The 21,877-nt window shown below is 45.4% G+C and overlaps 1 protein-coding gene across 2 annotated transcripts in view; it reads left to right on the plus strand.

Annotated features, from left to right (window-relative positions):
• The window catches only part of LOC119971727 (diacylglycerol lipase-alpha-like), a 367,691-nt gene extending 346,374 nt beyond the window's left edge, over positions 1-21,317 (plus strand). For both annotated transcript variants that reach the window (XM_038807684.1, XM_038807683.1), the window contains one exon: positions 19,881-21,317. In XM_038807684.1, coding sequence (XP_038663612.1) covers positions 19,881-20,841 — 961 coding nt within the window. In that variant the 3' untranslated portion in view covers positions 20,842-21,317. The remainder of the gene's footprint in view (positions 1-19,880) is intronic.
• The last annotated feature ends 560 nt before the right edge of the window (positions 21,318-21,877 follow it).

Genomic DNA, 21,877 nt, shown 5'->3' on the forward strand with positions numbered 1-21,877 from the left:
AGGTGGGCAGCACAGTGGTTAGCACTGTTGCTTCACAGTGCCGGGGTCCCAGGTTCGATTCCTGGCATAGGTCATTGTGTGTGCATGTTCTCCTTGTGTCTGCATGGGTTTCCTCCAGGTGCTCCGGGTTCCTCCCACAAGTCCCGAAAGATGTGCTGTTAGGTAATTTGGGCATTCTGAATTCTCCCTCCGTGTATCCGAACAGGTGCCAGAATGTGGTGACTAGGGGCTTTTCACAGTAACTTCATTGCAGTATTAATATAAGCCCACTTCTGATAATAAAGATTATTATTAGTAGTAGTAGTTTATCCTCCGCAGAGCTTCCCTCAACACCCCAGCTTGCATCTCCCCTCCCAAGTCCTCCTTCCACTTGTGCCGGACCTCCTCCACCGGGGCGTCCTCCCTCTTCATCTGCTCCCCATATATATCTGACCCCTTGCCTATCTCATCCTCAGACAGCAGGCTGTCCTGTAGCGCTGGATGTGTCAGCTGCGGGAATGAACACAACTCCTTCCTCAAGAAGTCCCTCAGCTGCAGATACCTGAAATCATTCCTCTTTGGCTGCAAGTACACCTCCTCAAGCTCCTCCAATTCTGTGAACTTACTCCCACCACAAACAGGTCCCGAAAATACTCTATCCCAGCTGCTCCCAGCCCCAAAACCTCTCATCCCCGCCAGAACAAACCTGTGGTTGCCACAAATCGGTGCCCATGGGTGCCTTCCATCCTACAGTGCTGCTGACATTAATTCCACACCCTCAATGTTGATATCACCGCTGGCTAGTGGAGTACCTGACTGGCGAGAACAGAAGAGGTGCCTACAATATTGCCCTCAGACTGGTCCCTTTACAATAAGCCTACTCCATCCATCCCCACACCAACTCCTCCTCCACTCCTCCACTCCCGAACCATAGCAGTGATCTGTTGTCCAATAATAGGTCTGCATACAGACCACCTCCCACCTCGCACATCCCTTTCCAAAAACATCCTCCTGGTCCGGGGAACCTTAACCCCCCAACAAACCCCAGTATCATCTTATTTGCCCTACTAAACAAAGACTTGCTCGTGGAAATTGGAAGATTCAGAATCACAAACAAAACTTCAGCAACACTGTCATCTTTATGACCTGGACCCTTCCAGCCAATGACAAATGCAGGTCCCAAACATACTCTATCCCCAAATGCTCCCAGCCCCAAAACCTCTCATCCAACCCCGCCAGAACAAATCTGTGGTTGCCACAGGTTTTTTTCCCACTCCTATGTCCTCCTTCATTCCCTCCACCAGCTTTCCCAGATTCAACTTGTGCAGCTGGGCCCAGCTCTGAGCCATGTGTACCTCAAGATAACTAAAGCTCTCCCCCACTAGCCAAAATGCCAACCTCCTTAAACTCCACCCCCCTGTCTAAACCCGAACCACCCCAGTGCCTCAAATAAGTACGGCCACTCGACACGGTCAAACGCCTTCTCCACATCCATAGACACAGCCACCTCCACCTCCCCTCCTGTCGAGGGCATCATTATCACAGAGGATAGCTGCTGCCCCTTCTCGAGCCTTGTCTAGTCCTCCCCTATCACCCCAGACACACAATTCTCTATTCACACCGCCAGCACCTTTGCCAATAGCTTTGCATCACATTTAATAACAATATCGGGTGGTATGACCCACCCTGTTCCGGGATTTGTTTTTCTTTAAAATGAGCGAGATAGACACTTGACACAGTATGGGAGGAAGCTCGCCTCTCCCCACTGACTCATTGTACATCTCCAGTCACCTCTTGCAAAACTCCGCTGGGAACCTGTCTGGGCCCTGGGCCTTCCCCAACTGCATCGCCCCCACACAATCAAACACCTCCCGAGTTCAGCAGAGCCCGAGCCCCTGTACCCTCACCTCATCCACTCTTGGGAACACCAGCCCATCCAGAACCATCTCATGCCCTCATCCCCTGCCAGGAGCTCCGAGCTGTGCAATTTCCAATAAAAAGCCTCAAGCACTCCATTTACCTCCCCCGGCCCCATTACCAGCTTGCCCCCCCCCACCCCATTCAAATCCCTCATCCGTCCAAACTCTCTCGCCACCACCTACCTCCTCAGCTGAAGTGCGAGCATCCTGCTCGCCTTCTTCCATATTCGTACCCTGCCCTCTGGCCCTGCATAGCTGTCCTATTACCTCCCCTGTCAGCACTAGCCCGAACTCCGTTTGGACCTTCTGCCTCTTCTTCAGCAACACCTTCTCAGGTGCCACCGAGTATCTCCGGTCCACTGCCAGAGTGGCTTCCACAAGCCTCTGTCTCTTTGCACGCTCCGTCTTCACCTTATGCGCCCTAATTAAATTAGACTCCCCTCTAACCACTGCCTTCAACTCCTCCCACAACATAGCCGCAGAAACCACCCCGTCTTATTATGCTCCACATAATATCCAGCCCCAAATGAAACACCTGTCCCATCCATCCCTTCCTCAGCCTCATCTGATCCAGCACTTTCTAAAACACATTGCAAAAATACAATGTCCACCTTCAAACTCTTCAATTCCGCGAACATGCATGACCTCTTAAACAGCCCAATTAAGCCCGAAACATACCATGAAATGAGGGGAGGGGGCAGGAGGCCAGCCATAATCTCCGCTTCAGCCATCTCCCCCAGGTCCACTTCCCAAGCCTCCCTAGGGCCTCCCTAAGATGCCTTCCACCCTCACCCCTGAAGCAACTGCGCCACACCAACTCTGTCCACGTCAGCAACTCACCCCTCAGCCCCCCCACCATCCCTAACCGAGAAGTAGAGAAAGAAAACCACCCTCCCCACAAAAGATCTAACCCCCACTTCACTCCTGTTAACTAGCTATCCGCTAACATGGTGGCCCCCACTCAAAGCAACTGTCTTCCCCCAGACTCTCCTCTAATCTCTCGTACCCGTTCCTCCACATTCCCACTTGTATCTACAACCTAATAACCCACATAATATAAATCTTGATACAACATTCAATCCACCTAAAAAGTGGCAACACTCCCCCACTGGTATGTCCATAGTCCAAAGTTCTTACAAGTCCATGGTCTCACAAAAACCTCCTTGCGTCCTCCGGTGTGTCCATGTAGAACCCCTGGCTTTGGTACTCCACAACTGTGTTGGGTACAGCGCTCAAAACTTTACCCCTTCCTTGAACAGAACCGCTTTGTCTCTGTTGAACCGAGCCCAGTACATAGCCAGCTCCGCACCCAGATCCTAGTAGACCTTAATCAGATTCCCTTCCCACGAGCACTTGCTCGTCTCCTTCCCCCACCACAAAATCTTCCCCTTGTCCAGATATCTCTGCAGTCGTACCACCATTGCCCTTGGCTGGTCCCCCTCCATCGGCCTCCTCAGCGACATGTGAGCTCGATCCATCTCGTGGAGGGGTCAGTCAAAGACCCTCTTTCCCCATCATCTTTCCCAAGCATGCTCGCATTCTTCGTGGCCTGCATTCCCTCAATGCCTTCAGGCAACCCCACATTCTGGAGATTTTGCCTCGACTGATTCTCCAAATCATCCACTTCCTCCCTCAGCTTCTTTTGGCCCACCACCACCAACGTAATCTCTGCCTCTAACGAGGCCAGCCGGTCATCATGGTCCGCCACCGACTCTTCCACTTTTTCGAGCGATGCACTATGTGCCTCCAATCTCTGTTCCACTCTCTATATGGCTGCCCGAATCAGGTCTGCCAGCTTAGCCAGGTCCTCTGAGGCCTCCTGCCTTTGCTACCAGAAGTTGGCCGTTAAAAACTCCTGCCAATTATTGTTCCGTGGACCACTGAATGGACAACACGCCACAGAGTTCTCTGCCATCTTTCCTTCTATCGCACTTCGTGAAAGCTGCTGGTCTGACTGTTGCCCCTTTACAGTTGCACTCCAAACATAGCCCAAACAATTCTGCCTCAAGCAGGAGCAACCAAATGTGCGACCACTCACTCCATGGCCACCACCAGAAGTCTCTATGAAGCATATTTAACATAATAAAATATCTCTAGGCACTTCACCAGAACATTATGAAGCAGAATTTGTCACTTATGGCAATATTTAGGAAGATGACAAAAAGCTTTGTCAAAGATGTAGAGTGTAAGGAGCATCTTGAAGAAAGAGGGAATTCCAGAGCTTGGTAGCTGAAGATGTGGCCATTAGTAATGGGGCAATTAAAATCAGGATGCTCATTAATCCTACATTAGAAGAGTACATATATCTTGGAGGGTTATGGCGTTGCGGGAGATTATACAGATAGAGACGGTTGAGGTCACGGAGGGATTTAAAGTAAGAATGAGAATTTTAAAATGGGAATTGATAACTCTCATGAAAACAAAGGCATGGATTACAATTTCAGCAGCAAATGAGCTGAGGTGTGGGTGACAGGCAATGTTACAGAGGTGGAAATAGACCTTTGTGTTCTGATAAACATTTATATGCATTGAGAGAGAGTTGATGAGGTTAATACAGTTCAGGCAGAGTGCATGAACTTCCAAAAGGCGTTAAGTAAAATGCCACATCAAAGGCTTGTCAGCAAAGTTGAATAAGAGGGACCATGGCAGAATGGATATGTAATTTGTTGAAAGATAGGAAACAGATTAATGGCAAATAGTTCTTCCAGCTGGAGGAAGGTATCAGCAAACTTATTTTATTAATTAATGACCTCGACTTTGGTGTGCAGGGCACAATTTCAAATTTGCAGATGACATAAAACTTGGGAGTATTGTGAACTTTGAGGGGGATAGAGAGAAACTTCAAGAGGACTTTCACTGATGGAATGGGCAGACATGTGATAGGTGAAAGTAATGGAAAAAATGTGAATGCATTTCAATTGCAAGAACAAGGGGAGACAATATAAAATAAAAAATATAATTCTAAAGAGGAAGCGGGGCAGAGGGACCTGAGGGTATATATGTGTTTGTTGGAGGTGGTAGGGCAGGTTGAGAAAGTAGTTAATAAGACATATGGGATTGTGTGGAGTTTCTGGTCTGAAAACATTAGAACAACAAGGAACAAAGAAAACTACAGCACGGAAACAGGCCCTTCAGCCCTCCCAGCCTGCGCCGATCCAGATCCTTTATCTAAACCTGTTGCCTATTTTCCAAGGTCGTCTACTCTCTGTTCCCCACCCATTCATATATCTGTCCAGATGTATCTTAAATGATGCTATCGTGCCCACCTCTACCACCTCCACTGGCAAAGCATTCCAGGCACCCACCACCCTATGCGTAACAAACTTTCCACGCACATCTCCCTTAAACTTTCCCCCCTCACCTTGAAATCGTGACCCCTTGTAATTGACACCCCCACTCTTGGAAAAAGCTTGTTGCTGTCCACCCTGTGCATACCTCTCATAATTTTGTAGACCTCAATCAGGTCTCCCCTCAACCTCTGTCTTTCCAACGAAAACAATCCTAATCTACTCAACCTTTCTTCATAGCTAGCACCCTCCATACCAGGCAACATCCTGGTGAACCTCCTCTGCACCCTCTCGAAAGCATCCACATCCTTCTGGTAATGTGGCGACCAGAACTGCACGCAGTATTCCAAATGTGGCCTAACCAAAGTCCGATACAACTGTAACATGACCTGCCGACTCTTGTACTCGATTCCCCGTCCGATGAAGGCAAGCATGCTGTATGCCTTCTTGACCACTCTATCGACCTGCGTTGCCACCTTCAGGGTACAATGGACCTGACCTCCCAGATCTCTATGTTCATCAATTTTCCCCAGGACTCTTCCATTGGCCATATAGTCTGCTCTTGAGTTAGATCTTCCAAAATGCATCACCTCGCATTTGCCTGGATTGAACTCCATCTGCCATTTCTCTGCCCAACTCTCCAATCTATCTATATTTTGCTGTATTCTCTGACAGTCCGCCTCGCTATCTGCAACTCCACCAATCTTAGTATCATCTGCAAACTTGCTCATCAGACCACTTGTACCTTCGTCCAGATCATTTATGTATATCACAAACAACAGTGATCCGAGCACGGATCCCTGTGGAACACCACTAGTCACCTTTCTCCATTTTGAGACACTCCCTTCCACCACTACTCTCTGTCTCCTGTTGCCCAGCCAGTTCTTTATCCATCTAGCTAGTACACCCTGAACCCCATATGACTTCACTTTTTTCATCAACCTGCCATGGCAAACTTTATCAAATGCTTTACTGAAGTCCATGTATATGACATCTACAGACCTTCCCTCATCAATTAACTTTGTCACTTCTTCAAAGAATTCTATTAGGTTTGTAAGACATGGCCTTCCCTGCACAAAACCATGCTGCCTATCGCTGATAAGTCTATTTTCTTCCAAATGTGAATAGATCCTATCCCTCAGTATCGTCTCCAACAGTTTCCCTACCACTGACGTCAAGCTCACAGATCTATAATTCCCTGGATTATCCCTGCTACCCTTCTTAAACAAAGGGACAACATTAGCAATTCTCCAGTCCTCCGGGACCTCACCCGTGCTCAAGGATGCTGCAAAGATATCTGTTAAGGCCCCAGCTATTTCATCCCTCGCTTCCCTCAGTAACCTGGGATAGATCCCACCCGGTCCTGGGGACTTGTCGACCTTAATTCCTTTTAGTATACCCCAAACCTCCCCCTTCCTTATGCCGACAGGACCTAGAGCATTTAAACATGCATCCCTAGCTTCAACATCCATCATGTCCCTCTCCTTGGTGAATACCGATGCAAAGTACTCATTAAGAAGCTCATCCATTTCCTCTGACTCCATGCATAAATTCCCTCTTTTGTCTTTGAGTGGGCCAATCCTTTCTCTAGTTACCCTCTTACTCCTTATATGCGAACAAAAGGCTTTGGGATTTTCCTTAACCCTGTTAGTCAAAGATATTTCATGACCCTGTTTAGCCCTCTTTATTGCGCGTTTGAGATTTGTCCTACTTTCCCGATATTCCTCCAAAGCTTCATCAGTTTTGAGTCGCCTCGATCTTATGTATGCTTCCTTTTTCATCTTAGCTAGTCTCACAATTCCACCCGTCATCCATGGTTCCCTAATCTTGCCATTTCTATCTCTCATTTTCACAGGAACATGTCTGTCCTGCACTCTAATCAACCTTTCCTTAAAAGACTCCCACATTTTAAATGTGGATTTACCCTTAAACAGCTGCTCCCAATCCACATTCCCGAGCTCCTGCCGAATTTGTTTATAGTTGGCCTTTCCTCGATTTAGCACTCTTCCTTTAGGATCACTCTCGTCTTTGTCTATGAGTATTCTAAAACTTATGGAATTGTGATCGCTATTCCCAAAGTAATCGCCGACTGAAACGTCAACCACCTGGCAGGGATCATTCCCCAATACTAGGTCCAGTCTGGCCCTTTCTTGAGTTGGACTATTTACATACTGCTCTAAAAAACTCTCCTGGATGCTCCTTACAAATTCTGCTCCATCTACACCTCCAACACTACATGAGTCCCATTCAATGTTGGGGAAGTTAAAATCTCCCATCACAACCACCCTATTGCTCCTACATTGTTCTATAATCTGTCTACATATTTGTACCTCTACTTCACGCTTGCTTTTGGGAGGATTATAGTAAAGTCCCAACAATGTTACTGCACCCTTTCTATTTCTTAGCTCTATGCATATTGCCTCAGTGCTCGAATCATCCATCGTGCCCTCCTTAATCACAGCTGTGATATCATCTCTGACCAGTAATGCAACTCCTCCACCCCTTTTACCTCCCTCTCTATCTCTCCTGAAGCATCTATACCCTGGGATATTTAGTTGCCAGTCTTTCCCATCCCTCAACCAAGTCTCAGTAATATCAATAACATCATATTCCCAGGTACTAATCCAAGCCCTAAATTCATCTGCCTTACCTGCTACACTTCTCGCATTAAAACAAATGCACCTCAGACCACCTGTCCCTTTGCGATCATCATCTTTTCCCTGTCTACTCTTCCCCTTAGTCACATTGAGTTCATTATCCAGTACCTTACTGGCTTCAGTTGCTGCCTCTTTACTGACCTCTAACTTCCTAATCTGGTTCCCATCCCCCTGCCATATTAGTTTAAACCCTCCCCAACAGTGTTAGAAAAAGCACCCCCGAGTACATTGGTTCCAGTCCTGCCCAGGTGTAGACCATCCGATTTGTAATGGTCTCACCGCCCCCAAGAACTGGTTCCAATGTCCCAAAAATCTGAACCCCTCCCTCCTGCACCATCTCTCAAGCCACGTATTCATTCTGACTATTCTTAAATTTCTACTCTGACTGTTTCGTGGAACTGGTAGCAATCCTGAGATTACTACCTTTGAGGTCCTACTTTTTAACTTATCTCCTAACTCCCTAAATTCTGATTGTAGGACCTCATCCCGTTTTTTACCTACATCGTTGGTGCCTATATGCACCACGATAACTGGCTGTTCACCCTCCCCCTTCAGTATGTCCTGCAGCCGATGTGAGACATCCCTGACCGGTGCACCCGTGAGGCAACATACCATTCGGGAGTCTCGTTTTCGACTACAGAAACACGTGTCTACTCCCCTTACGATTGAATCCCCTATTACTATCGCCCTGCCAGTCTTTTTCCCACCCTTCTGTGCAGCAGAGCCAGCCACGGTGCCATGAGCCAGGCTACTACTGCCTTCCCCTGGTGAGTCATCTCCCCCAACAGTATCCAAAAAGGTTTACCTGTTTGGAGGGAGATGACCGCAGGGGACACCTGCACTGCCTTCCTGCTCTTTCTCTGCCTTTTGGTCACCCATTCCCTGTCTCCCTCACCAATCCTAATCTGTGGTATGACCAACTCACTGAACGCACTATCCACAACCTCCTCAGCATCGCGGATGCTCCAAAGTGAGTCCATCCGCAGCTCCAGAGCCGTCATGCGGTCTAACAGGAGCTGCAGCTGGACACACTTCCTGCACATGAAGGAGTCAGGGGCATCGGCCGCGTTCCTGAGCTCCCACATTGAGCATGAGGAGCGTAACACGGGTCTGGGATCTCCTGCCATTTTCACACTTTACCTTAACTGGTTACAAATAAAGTATCAAAAATTGAATAAATGAAAGGAATAAGGATTTTACTTACAATCACAATACTTACCAACAGAGTAAAATTTCTCCCAGCTACTGCTATTTGGAGCACTTCCCTTACCAGCCAATCAGGTCACTGCTTTGCTGTGATGTCACCCTTCAAGGTAAGTTTTTAAAGAGATAAACTTACCTACCCGACAACCACCGTTGTTTTTTTTTGGTTAGAGGAGGGGGTGGGGGGGAAACACTGAGGAAGTGTTTTGGGTTTAACTGTCGCTTGACAACAGCCCCTCCACAAACCACCTTGAAATTACGCTGACCGCACTACACGTATGCAAATCTCCCCGGAACAGCCAATCAGTAGCTCCGCTCTGCTGGATCTCATAGCGACGGCCTCATTCCCATTCTCACTGTAAAAGTATTCGGCGAATCCAGTGGTTGTCTGCACTTTGAAGATATGGAGACAATTTTGGCAACATTTTAAGTTGGGGTCAGTATCGAAGCTGGCTCTGAGTTTTGCAAATCATCTGTTCCAGCCTACGAGATTGGATGCAGATTTTGTGGGGTGGGAGGGGAAGGGGTTGGAGAGAATGGGTGATCTCGTCCATGAAGGGTGGTTTGCCAAGTTAGAGGAACTGTCGGAGATATTTGAGCTTTCACAGCCTGACTTATTCCGATATCTACAAGTTTGCAACTTTGTGAAGCATTTTCCCAGCATTCCCCATGGCGCTGCCACCTCTCTAATGGAGAGGGTTCTTTCACTTGCAGAGTTGGAGGAAGGGAGCACCTCCGGTATTTATAAGACCATAAGACATAGGAGCGGAAGTAAGGCCATTCGGCCCATCGAGTCCACTCCACCATTCAATCATGGTTGATTTCAACTCCATTTACCCGCTCTCTCCCCATAGCCCTTAATTCCTCGAGAAATCAAGAATTTATCAATTTCTGTCTTAAAGACACTCAACGTCCCGGCCTCCACCGCCCTCTGTGGCAATGAATTCCACAGACCTACCACTCTCTGGCTGAAGAAATCTCTCCTCATCTCTGTTCTAAAGTGACTCCCTTTTATTCTAAGGCTGTGCCCCCGCGTCCTAGTCTCCCCTGCTAATGGAAACAACTTCCCTACGTCCATCCTATCCAAGCCATTCATTATCTTGTAAGCTTCTATTAGATCCCCCTCAACCTCCTAAACTCCAATGAATATAATCCCACGATCCTCAGACGTTCATCGTATGTTAGGCCTACCATTCCTGGGATCATCCGTGTGAATCTCCGCTGGACCCGCTCCAGTGCCAGTATGTCCTTCCTGAGGTGTGGGGCCCAAAATTGCTCACAGTATTCTAAATGGGGCCTAACTAGTGCTTTATAAAGCCTCAGAAGTACATCCTTGCTTTTATATTCCAAGCCTCTTGAGATAAATGACAACATTACATTTGCTTTCTTAATTACGGACTCAACCTGCAAGTTTACCTTTAGAGAATCCTGGACTAGGACTCCCAAGTCCCTTTGCACTTTAGCATTATGAATTTTGTCACCGTTTAGAAAATAGTCCATGCCTCTATTCTTTTTTCCCAAGTGCAAGACCTCGCACTTGCCCACGTTGAATTTCATCAGCCACTTCTTGGACCATTCTCCTAAACTGTCTAAATCTTTCTGCAGCCTCCCCACCTCCTCAATACTACCTGCCCCTCCACCTATCTTTGTATCATCGGCAAACTTGGCCAGAATGCCCCCAGTCCCGTCATCTAGATCGTTAATATATAAAGAGAACAGCTGTGGCCCCAACACTGAACCCTGTGGGACACCACTTGTCACCGGTTGCCATTCCGAAAAAGAACCTTTTATCCCAACTCTCTGCCTTCTGTCTGACAGCCAATCGTCAATCCATGTTAATACCTTGACTCGAATACCATGGGCCCTTATTTTACTCAGCAGTCTCCCGTGAGGCACCTTGTCAAAGGCCTTTTGGAAGTCAAGATAGATAACATCCATTGGCTCTCCTTGGTCTAACCTATTTGTTATCTCTTCAAAGAACTCTAACAGGTTGTCAGGCACGACCTCCCCTTACTAAATCCATGCTGACTTGTCCTAATCCGACCCTGCACTTCCAAGAATTTAGAAATCTCATCCTTAACGATGGATTCTAGAATTTTGCCAACAACCGAGGTTAGGCTAATTGGCCTATAATTTTCCATCTTTTTTCTTGTTCCCTTCTTGAACAGGGGGGTTACAACAGCGATTTTCCAATCCTCTGGGACTTTCCCTGATTCCAGTGACTTTTGAAAGATCATAACTAACGCCTCCACTATTTCTTCAGCTATCTCCTTTAGAACTCTAGGATGTGGCCCATCTGGGCCCGGAGATTTATCAATTTTCAGACCTTTTAGTTTCTCTAGCACTTTCTCCTTTGTGATGGTAACCATATTCAACTCTGCCCCCTGACTTTCCTGAATTGTTGGGATATTACTCATGTCTTCTACTGTGAAGACTGACGCAAAGTACTTATTAAGTTCCTCAGCTATTTCCTTGTCTCCCATCACTAGATTACCAGCATCATTTTGGAGCGGCCCAATGTCTACTTTTGCCTCCCGTTTGTCTTTAATGTATTTAAAGAAACTTTTACTATCATTCCTAATGTTACTGGCTAGCCTACCTTCATATTTGATCCTCTCCTTCCTTATTTCTCTCTTTGTTATCCTCTGTTTGTTTTTGTAGCCTTCCCAATCTTCTGACTTCCCACTACTCTTTGCCACATTATAGGCTCTCTCTTTTGCCTTGATGCATTCCCTGACTTCCTTTGTCAGCCATGGCTGCCTAATCCTCCCTCTGATAACCTTTCTTTTCTTTGGGATGAACCTCTGCACTGTGTCCTCAATTACTCCCAGAAACTCCTGCCATTGCTGTTCTACTGTCTTTCCCACTAGGCTCTGCTTCCAGTCGATTTTCGTCAGTTCCTCCCTCATGCGCCTGTAATTACCTTTATTTAACTGTAAAATCTTTACATCTGATTCTACCTTCCTTCTTTCAAATTGCAGACTGAATTCTACCATATTATGATCACTGCTTCCTAAGTGTTCCCTTACTTTAAGATCTTTTATCAATTCTGGCTCATTACATAACACTAAGTCCAGAATAGCCTGTTCCCTCGTGGGCTCCATCACAAGCTGTTCCAAAAAGCCATCCTGTAAACATTCAATGAATTCCCTTTCTTTGGGTCCACTGGCAACATTATTTACCCAGTCCACCTGCATATTGAAGTCCCCCATGATCACTGTGACCTTTCCTTTCTGACATGCCCTTTCTATTTCGTGGTGCATTTTGTGCCCCTGGTCCTGACCACTGTCAGGAGGCCTGTACATAACTCCCATTATGGTTTTTTTGCCTTTGTGGTTCCTCAACTCTACCCACACAGACTCCACATCGTCTGACCCTATGTCGTTTAGTGCTATTGATTTAATTTAATTTCTAATTAACAAGGCAAACCCACCCCCTCTACCCACCTCTCTGTCTTTTCGATAGGTTGTAAATCCCTGGATGTTTAACTGCCAGTCCTGAACCCCCTGCAACCACGTCTCTGTGATGCCTACCACATCATACCTGCCAGTCATAATCTGGGCCACAAGCTCATCTACCTTGTTCCGTACACTGCGGGCATTTAAATATAGCACCTTTAATTCCCTATTGACTGTCCCTTTTTGTTTTCTTAGTGTGGTGGACCTTGGTTTACTGAGCCTTTCCATACACTGTGTCATATTTTGTGAGATGGGGACTATCGTAACCTCTCCTGAGCTCTGTCTTTTCGTGATTTTTTGTAATCCTAAGCAGCTACGCTTCCCATTGATTCCTTCACCTCTTGGTTCCCTAACTTTCCCTTCCCCCCCAATCTCTAGTTTAAAGTCCGATTGACCACCCTATTTACTCTTTTCGCCAGAACACTGGTCCCAGCTCGGTTCAGGTGGAGACCATCCCAACGGTATAGGTCCCCCCCTGTCCCAAAACTGATGCCAGTGTCCCATGAAAAGGAACCCTTCTTTCCCACACCACTCTTTCAGCCACGTGTTAACTTCCCTTATTCTTGCCTCCCTATGCCAATTTGTACGTGGCTCGGGCAGTAATCCGGAGATTATGACCCTTGAGGACCTGTTTTTTAATTTGAATCCTAGCTCTTTATAATCTCTAAACAGGTCCTCTTTCCTAGACTTGCCTATGTTGTTGGTACCGACATGGACCACAACAACTGGATCCTCCCCCTCCCTCTCCAATATCCTTTCAAGCCGGTCAGAGATGTCCCGCACCCTAGCACCGGGCAGGCAACATACCATGCGGGACCCTCTATCCTGCTCACAAAGGATACTATCTATCCCTTTGATAATAGAATCCCCTACAACTACAACTTGCCTATTTACTTCCTCCCCTTGAATGGCCTGCTGAACCATGGTGCCTTGGTCAGCTGACTCATCCTTCCTGCAGCCCTGTTCGCCATCCACACAGGGAGCAAGTGCCTCGTACCTGTTGGACAGGGTCAAGGGCTGAGGCTCCTGAGTTCCTGACTGCTGGTTCCCTTTACCTGCCTGACTTGCAGTCACACCCTGCTGTCCCTGGCCACTGGCAGGATTTAAACTATTTACTCTGACAGGTGTGACTGCCTCCTGAAACAAAGTGTCCAGGTAAGCCTCCCCCTCCCGGATGTGCCTCAGTGTGTGAAGCTCAGACTCCAGCTCATCAACTCTGAGCCAGAGTTCTTCGAGCAGCCAACACTTACTGCAGATGTGGTCGCTGCAGCTCGCAATGGGATCTGCCAGCTCCCACATCACCTGACCAGCCATCTCTAATTAATTAATTTGTTTAATTTAAGTTTACGAGTTTTAAATTGGGGCAGATTGGTTATCAACCAATCAGATCACAGCTTCCCTCTGACGTCACTTTTGAAAAAAAAGTGGAAAACAGGAAGTTACCGTTAGGTCTGTATACTCACCCAGAGACTGCTCCTCCTCCTCTGAACGGCTCCCGAAACTAGGCCTCGATCCCCGGGTTAAAGTGAGTTTTTATACTCACCCAGAGACTGCTCCTCCTCCTCTGAACGGCTCCCGAAACTAGGCCTCGATCCCCGGGTTAAAGTGAGTTTTTATACTCACCCAGAGACTGCTCCTCCTCCTCTGAACGGCTCCCGAAACTAGGCCTCGATCCCCGGGTTAAAGTGAGTTTTTATACTCACCCAGAGACTGCTCCTCCTCCTCTGAACGGCTCCCGAAACTAGGTGGACGGATTATATTGGGGAAATGAAGAACTTAGATTGTGGGCGGATGTTTGAGGGTAAATCAACATCTGACATGTGGGAGGCTTTGAAATGTCAGTTGAAAGGAATTCAGGACCAGCATGTTCCTGTGAGGAAGAAGGATAAATATGGCAAATTTCGGGAACTTTGGATAATGAGAGATATTGTAGGCCTCGTCAAAAAGAAAAAGGAGGCATTTGTCAGGGCTAGAAGGCTGGGAACAGACAAAGCCTGTGTGGAATATAAGGAAAGTAGGAAGGACCTTAAGCAAGGAGTCAGGAGGGCTAAAAGGGGTCACGAAAAGTCATTGGCAAATAGGGTTAAGGAAAATCCCATGGCTTTTTACACGTACATAAAAAGCAAGAGGGTAGCCAGGGAAAGGGTTGGCCCACTGAAGGATAGGGGAGGGAATCTATGTGTGGAGCCAGAGGAAATGGGCAAGGTACTAAATGAATACTTTGCATCAATATTCACCAAAGAGAAGGAATTGATGGATTTTGAGTCTGAAGAAGGGTGTGTAGATAGCCTGGGTCACATTGAGATCCAAAAAGATGAGGTGTTGGGCGTCTTGAAAAATATTACGGTGGCTAAGTCCCCAGGGCCTGATGGGATCTACCCCAGAATACTGAAGGAGGCAAGAGAGGAAATTGCTACGGCCTTGACCGAAATCTTTGGATCCTCACTGTCTTCAGGTGATGTCCCGGAGGACTGGAGAATAGCCAATGTTGTTGATTTGTTTAGGAAGGGTAGCAAGGATAATCCAAGGAACTACAGGCTGGTGAGCCTTACGTCAGTGGTAGGGAAATTACTGGAGAGAATTCTTCGAGACAGGCTCTACTCCCATTTGGAAGCAAGTGGGCGTATTAGCGAGAGGCAGCACGGTTTTGTGAAGGGGAGATTGTGTCTCACTAACTGGATAGAGTATTTTGAGGAGATGGCAAAGATGATTGATGTAGGTTGGGCAGTGGATGTTGTCTATACGGACTTCAGTAAGGCATTTGACAAGGTCCCTCAGACTGGCACAAAAGGTGAAGTCACACGGTATCAGAGGTGAGCTGGCAAGATGGATACAGAACTGGCTAGGTCATAGAAGGGAGAGAGTAGCAATGGAAGGGTGCTTTTCTGATTGGAGGGCTGTGACTAGTGGTGTTCCGCAGGGATCAGCGCCGGGACCTTTGCTGTTCGTAGTATATATAAATGATTTGGAGGAAAATGTAACTGGTCTGATTAGTAAGTTTGCAGACGACACAAAGGTTGGTGGAATTGCGGATAGCGATGAGGACTGTGAGAGGATACAGCAGGATTTAGATCATTTGGAGACTTGGGCGGAGAGATGGCAGATGGAGTTTAATCCGGACAAATGTGAGGTAATGCATTTTGGAAGGTCTAATACAGGTAGGGAATATACAGTGAATGGTAGAACCCTGAAGAGTATTGAAAGTCAGAGTGATCTAGGTGCAGAGGTCCACAGGTCACTGAAAGAGGCACACACAGGTGGAGAAGGTAGTCAAAAAGGCATGATTGCCTTCATTGGCCGGGGCATTGAGTATAAAAATTGGCAAGTCATGTTGCAGCTCTATTGAACCTTACTTAGCCCACACTTAGACTGTAGTGTTCAATTCTGGTCGCCACACTATGAGAAGGTGTGTGAGGTTTTAGAGAGGGTGCAGAAGAGATTTACCAGGATGTTGCCTGGTATGGAGGGCATTAGCTATGAGGTAAGGTTGAATAAACTTGGTTTGTTCTCACTGGAACGAAGGAGGTTGAGGGGCGACCTAATGGAGGTCTACAAAGTTATGACGGGCATAGACAGAGTGGATAGTCAGAGACTTTTTACAGGGTAGAGGGGTCAATTACTAGGGGGCATAGGTTTAAGTTGCGAGAGGCTAGGTTTAGAGGAGATGTACGAGGCAAGCTTTCTCCACAGAGGATAGCGGGTGCCTGGAACTCGCTGCCGAAGGAGGTGGTGGAAGCAGGGACGATAGTGACGTTTAAGGGGCATCTTGACAAATACATAAATAGGATGGGAATAGAGAGATACGGACCCCGGAAGTGTAGAAGATTTTACTTTAGACGGGCAGCATGGTCAGCACAGGCTTGGAGGGCCGAAGGGCCTGTTCCTGTGCTGTACTTTTCTTTGTTCTTTGTATTCAGCTGTTGGGGGATCAAGGCCAGGTAGGAGGCGGAATTAGGGCCCATTTTAGATGATGATTTGTTGTAGAAGTCAGGTATTTTAAATACACTTAATATAGGTAAAAAGGCAGTTTAGAGCATAAATATTAAATCCCAGTTTTAAAATGTTTGAAACATACAGGAAAAACAGAACCACTGATAAAAACATCACATTCTTTCAAGGACAGCAGCGGAATCCCATGGGCTGTAAGGTGGAATAATTAAAGGCTCCATTGTTCTGATTCAAAAGCCACTTGTGATAACAGCCTGAACCACATTCCATAACGTATGCAAGCCGAAACATTTTAGACTGTGTCAAAAAAACAGTTTAAATTATAGTATAATGAGATGACATAATGTCTTAATTGTTGCAGATAAGCAACAATTGGAAGTGGCGTTGCATCGTAAAGATGGACGGCTTGTTATCAAATCAAATGTGTTTTGAATATAGCTTAAACCAATTAGGATTATATTGGGGTGTGATCGGATCGCTTAAGACAGATATGAAAGAGTATATCCATGGATGATTTGGCCACCATTTTAGACAAGAAGAAAGAAAGACAGAAAGACAGAAAGAGACAGAGAGAAAGAGACAGGAAAGAGACAAAGAGAACAAGACAGAAAGAGAGAGAGAGAGAAAGTAAAGGAAGAGAATTAGAAAAGAGTTCTGTATTCCTATTTCATTTTCATACTTTGACTTCAGCCTTTGACTTTTAAAGTTGTGTTCAGGCTATTGTCTCAGAAGATAATTCCTGTGATTCTTTGAAGAAAATCAAATTGTCTACAAACTACCTTTTAAATGAAATGCAAGTTTTAACCAATGAACTTCAAATAAAACAATTCTTATTTGCACCTGACAAGTTTTTAGCTTGAATTTCTACTGAGTTTCAACAATGTCTCAACAACAACCGGCAACCGTAAATTGAACAAAATTCATCAAATTTGAGATACAACATTTGTGGAGCAAGGCCCTGCGGAGGGTGAACTCCACATCCTTGTGTGCGAGGCTCGGTTTAATCGAACTCAAAGTAGTTTATAGGACGCAACTCACTCGGCCCGGATGAGTCATTTCTTTGCAGGAAGATAAGTGCGAGCACTGTTCATGGGGTTTGGCCAGTTATGTGCACGTGCTCTGGTCTTGCCCCAAGCTTGTGGGATTTTAGGTCTCCTTTAACACCATATTGGTGATTCTGAAAATTGAATTGGAGCCCAGGCCTTTACTAGCCATATTTGGGGTGTCTGCCTCGCCGGAGCTGTTGATGGGCATGGGGTCCGATGTGCTAGCCTTCGCTTCGCTTATTGTCTGGAGGCGAGTACTTCTGGGGTGGAAGTCTGCTTCTCCACCCTGTGCCTCAAGTACACTGAGGGGAGCAAAGAGTTTTACCAGAGGTGGCAGCCATTTATGGTGCATTTTAAGGAGTTTGTCATCGTTAATTTCGAAGTGGGGGGGGGATATGTTTAGTTATGTTTAGTGAGGGCTTAGGTTGTGTTTTGGGGATGTATGTGTGTATTGGTGTTTTATTCTCTTTTGTTTTGTATTATGTATAAAATGGAAAAATCTGAATAAAAATATTTTTTCAAAATATAAGGCGTATGGGATCCTGGGCTTTATGGATAGAAGTTTAGTTTATTCAAGCAAGTAGATTATGGTGGACATTTATGAAACATTGGATCGTCCACAATTGGAGTACTGTGTCCAATTCTGGGTGCTGCACTTTAGGAAGGATGTAATGGCCTATAAAGGGTGCAAAAAAGATTGACAAGAATGGTTTCAGGGGTGAGGGACTTCAGTTAGAAGGATTGACTGGAGAAGTAGGGGTTGTTCTGCATGTAGAAAAGAAGTTTGAGTGGGGGTCTGATAGAGGTGTTGAAAATTATGAGGACGTTGGCGAGAGTAGGTAAGAAGAAAGTGTTCCCATTGGCAGAAAGATTGAAAACCAGAGTGACTGCCAAAGAACCAAAGGTAACATGAGGAAAACCTTTTTGTGCAGTGAGTGGATTGCCTGAGTGTGTGGTGAAGGCCATTTCAATCATGGATTTCATAAGGGAATTGGATATTTATCTGAAGAGAAAAATTTGCATGGCCATGGGGAAATGGTGAGAAGTAGGACTAGTTGAGTTGCTTTATCAGAGAACCGGCACAGACACAGCAAGTTGAATGTCCTTGAATGCCACAACCATTCTAAGTAGCTAAAACTTCAAAAAATAGCAATTAACTTGAAGAAAATCCTCATTGTTTGAGTTTACACAAATGTTCATCGCACATTCATGATTCGGCAGATGTTTCAAAGCAGATTGATTCTCTTTTGAGCTGAAGCCCACATTTAATTCATGTATGGCCTGTGTTCAATACATGATTCCTAGTCAAAGTAGCTGAGTTTTTGGAGAACACATTCGATGCCTACCAAATTGCATCATCATCAAAGATGTGAAATATAATATTTCCAGACAAAAATATACATGTATAATTTGACACAACGGGATACTAAAACAACATAATGCTATTTAGTCACAAGAGATTAATGGATTTTACAGAAAATTACTCCCTATGATTTTTAATAAACATCTAATCTGTGGTGATTGGTTTGGTCTTTTTGTAGACCTTCAAAATATTGTACATGAATGATACAATTTCCAACAGTATGTTGCTCTTACCCCAGAACTGAAAATGAATAGCCAGAACTGAAATGCTCTGCCATTTGTTTTATTTCATGACTTAGCCACTTTGTTTTATTTAAACAAAGCTGAATCACTGCTGAGGTATAAACAATTATTATACTCTAGCTGTAAGGTGCAAACTAATGTGCTGAAAATGTATGTTAGACTACTCTGCTATAATTTATGGAACAAAGAAATGTGTCCTTTGACATTTGAGTGCCATCAGTGCAGACTCCTATCAGAGTGTGACTCACCTTGGCCCCACAATTCTCCCGCCCCTAGTCCCAGCTCTGTTGCCATTGCTGGCATAAACCCTTGATGATTATAGCATCCCGCTTGGATTCACCTTGGCTGCCTACCGATTCTCCATTCTGCTGCACTGGTGCACCCTGCTCTACCACCTGCTCAATAGCCAGTGGTTGCCTTGCTCCACTGCCAGTAAACAATGTTGTTATAACTGTCTCACAGGCTCCAGTGCACACACAAAACAGAAGATTTGTTTTATCTCCACATCTGAACTTTCCTCTCAGAACCTGTGAAATGTCAGGTTCAAGCCATTGTCAGAGCCATGAAATTCACCTGCTTTATAATGCAGTGTTATCACTTTGGGTACAACATTCATGTAAACTATCTCGATGTTTCTGTTACTTTTATTCTCCTCCGAAAGGTCATTCCAATGCATTTTTAGGTAATCAAGAGTGTAGGTAGTAAGTAATTTGATGCCAAATTTTTCCGTTTTTTAAATACAATATTTGTTGTATAACTGTGCTTATTCTCTTTCCAGGAGTCAGTCGAAATCCGAACTGAGTTTTGAAGATCTTTATCAGACAAAACAGAAAACGTGCCAAAATGACTCTGTTGAGTTACTTCTAATGAACACTAAGGAGAGGCTGGTGACGGAAATAGAGGAGCGTCGGGCTCCACTCGCCACCATGGAAAGTCTTTCTGACAATGAGTCTATCTACAGTTTTGATTCACGCCGCTCCTCTGGATTTCGCAGCATAAGGGGTTCGCCAAGTCTACATGTTGTAATGGAGAAGGATGAGTCGCATTGTTTTTACATTGATCCAGCAATTCCAGAGGAGAATCCTTCCCTTAGTTCCCGGACTGAGTTACTTGCCGCAGACAGTTTATCTAAGCATTCTCAGGATGTGCAACCACTTGAACCGCTGCATAACAGCTGTTATTCTCTGCCGAGTCCCCTGCAAGCAGATCTTATTGAGCAAGAGAACAAACGAGCCTCAGAGGTGGAAGCAGATAGTTTTTCTGATAAGTTGCCAATGGAAGATGACAGTAAAGAATGGACAGAAAGTCTGCGAGAAGTGCCAAGTCCACAAGTGCTTGAATTTGCTGAGTTTATAGACAGTCTTTTCAATTTGGATGGTAAAAGCAGCTCCTTCCAAGATATTTATCATTTGGTACTCGACGATAGTCTAGAAGATTATAATGAAATTCCCAAGTCAGTAAGTGAGCATGAGATCCTGATGCGGGCGCAATTTGAACCTAACTTAGTGCCAAAACCACCCCGTCTCTTTGTCGGATCAGCGGATGCTGGTACCTCATCTGGGATTTCAGTGTCTCCCTCCTTTCCATTCAGTTCATCAGGCGAACTGATGGACATTTCTCCAACCTGCATAAGCAGCCAGGAGTGCCTGACTATGGATACAAAGTTGAGAACTTCAACTCCAGCAGATCACCAACCTAATTCTAATAAACCTGCAGAAGTTATCATCTCAGCTCTTTAGAACCTCTGTAAAGTACTTAACAGAGCATATTAGCATGCTGACTTTGAAGTGGCTTTTTTTTAAAGAGCAGAATTGTGAAACTTTAACGATGAGTGCAAACCACTTGAACCCACAATGGTATAATAATAGAACTGACCCCGTATAATGACTGCGATGGAGTAGGAAGTCATGATCTGACCAGCAGTTGTCACATTGAAGGGGAACGTAGTTAACCTGCATTGAAATTATGCAGTCTTTTGTTAACCTTTTGGTCTATGTGTGAGTAATGAATAAGGTGAATAAGATGCGTAATATTTGGTTGTCGATTGAATACCAAGCAAGGGGGGTATTAATTTTGCTAAAGATTATTGTTTTAGTTTTGAGATTGATGGGTTTTTTTGCAATGGAGTTTCAAGGCAGACTTGTACCACCCCAAAGTTGGCTACATCCAGGTTTGATTACGAATTGAAGGTTACAAAATAAACTTGGCCCATTAGCGATATGTGGCATTAATGATCTCACCAGTACCAGAAACAGAGGGGTTATAGTACAGGATCACTGAAAAGGACATTTTTACCCGATCCTCTCCATATTATTTCCAATTATGTTGGCAACAAATGGAAAGCTGAATGCTAGAAATCTAAATTAAAAACAGAACAGGCACAGCAGATTATTATGAATCTGAAGGAGAAAAGTCAAGTTAATGAGCTGGATTTTCATTCTGCAGTGGAGGTATGTTTGGAGCTGGACATTCCAGAAAATTCAACAAACCTGTTCTTAAAATGGTCCCACCTCCCTGTGATTTTTGGTGGAAGCGTTTCTCAGGATTGTGGCAATCTGCCTGAAAGTGGCAGGGCATTATTTAGAGTCATAGAGGTTTACAGAATGAAAAAGGCCCTTCGACCCAACTTGTCCATGCTGCCCAGTTTTTACCACTAAGCTAGTCCCAATTGACCGCATTTAGCCCATATCCCTTGCTACCCATCTTTCCCATATAACTATCTAAATGCTTTTTAAAAGACAAAATTGTACGCCTCTACTACTGCTCGTTCCAGAC

The sequence above is a fragment of the Scyliorhinus canicula genome, chromosome 9 (assembly GCF_902713615.1).
Source record: "Scyliorhinus canicula chromosome 9, sScyCan1.1, whole genome shotgun sequence".
NCBI lineage: Eukaryota > Metazoa > Chordata > Chondrichthyes > Carcharhiniformes > Scyliorhinidae > Scyliorhinus > Scyliorhinus canicula.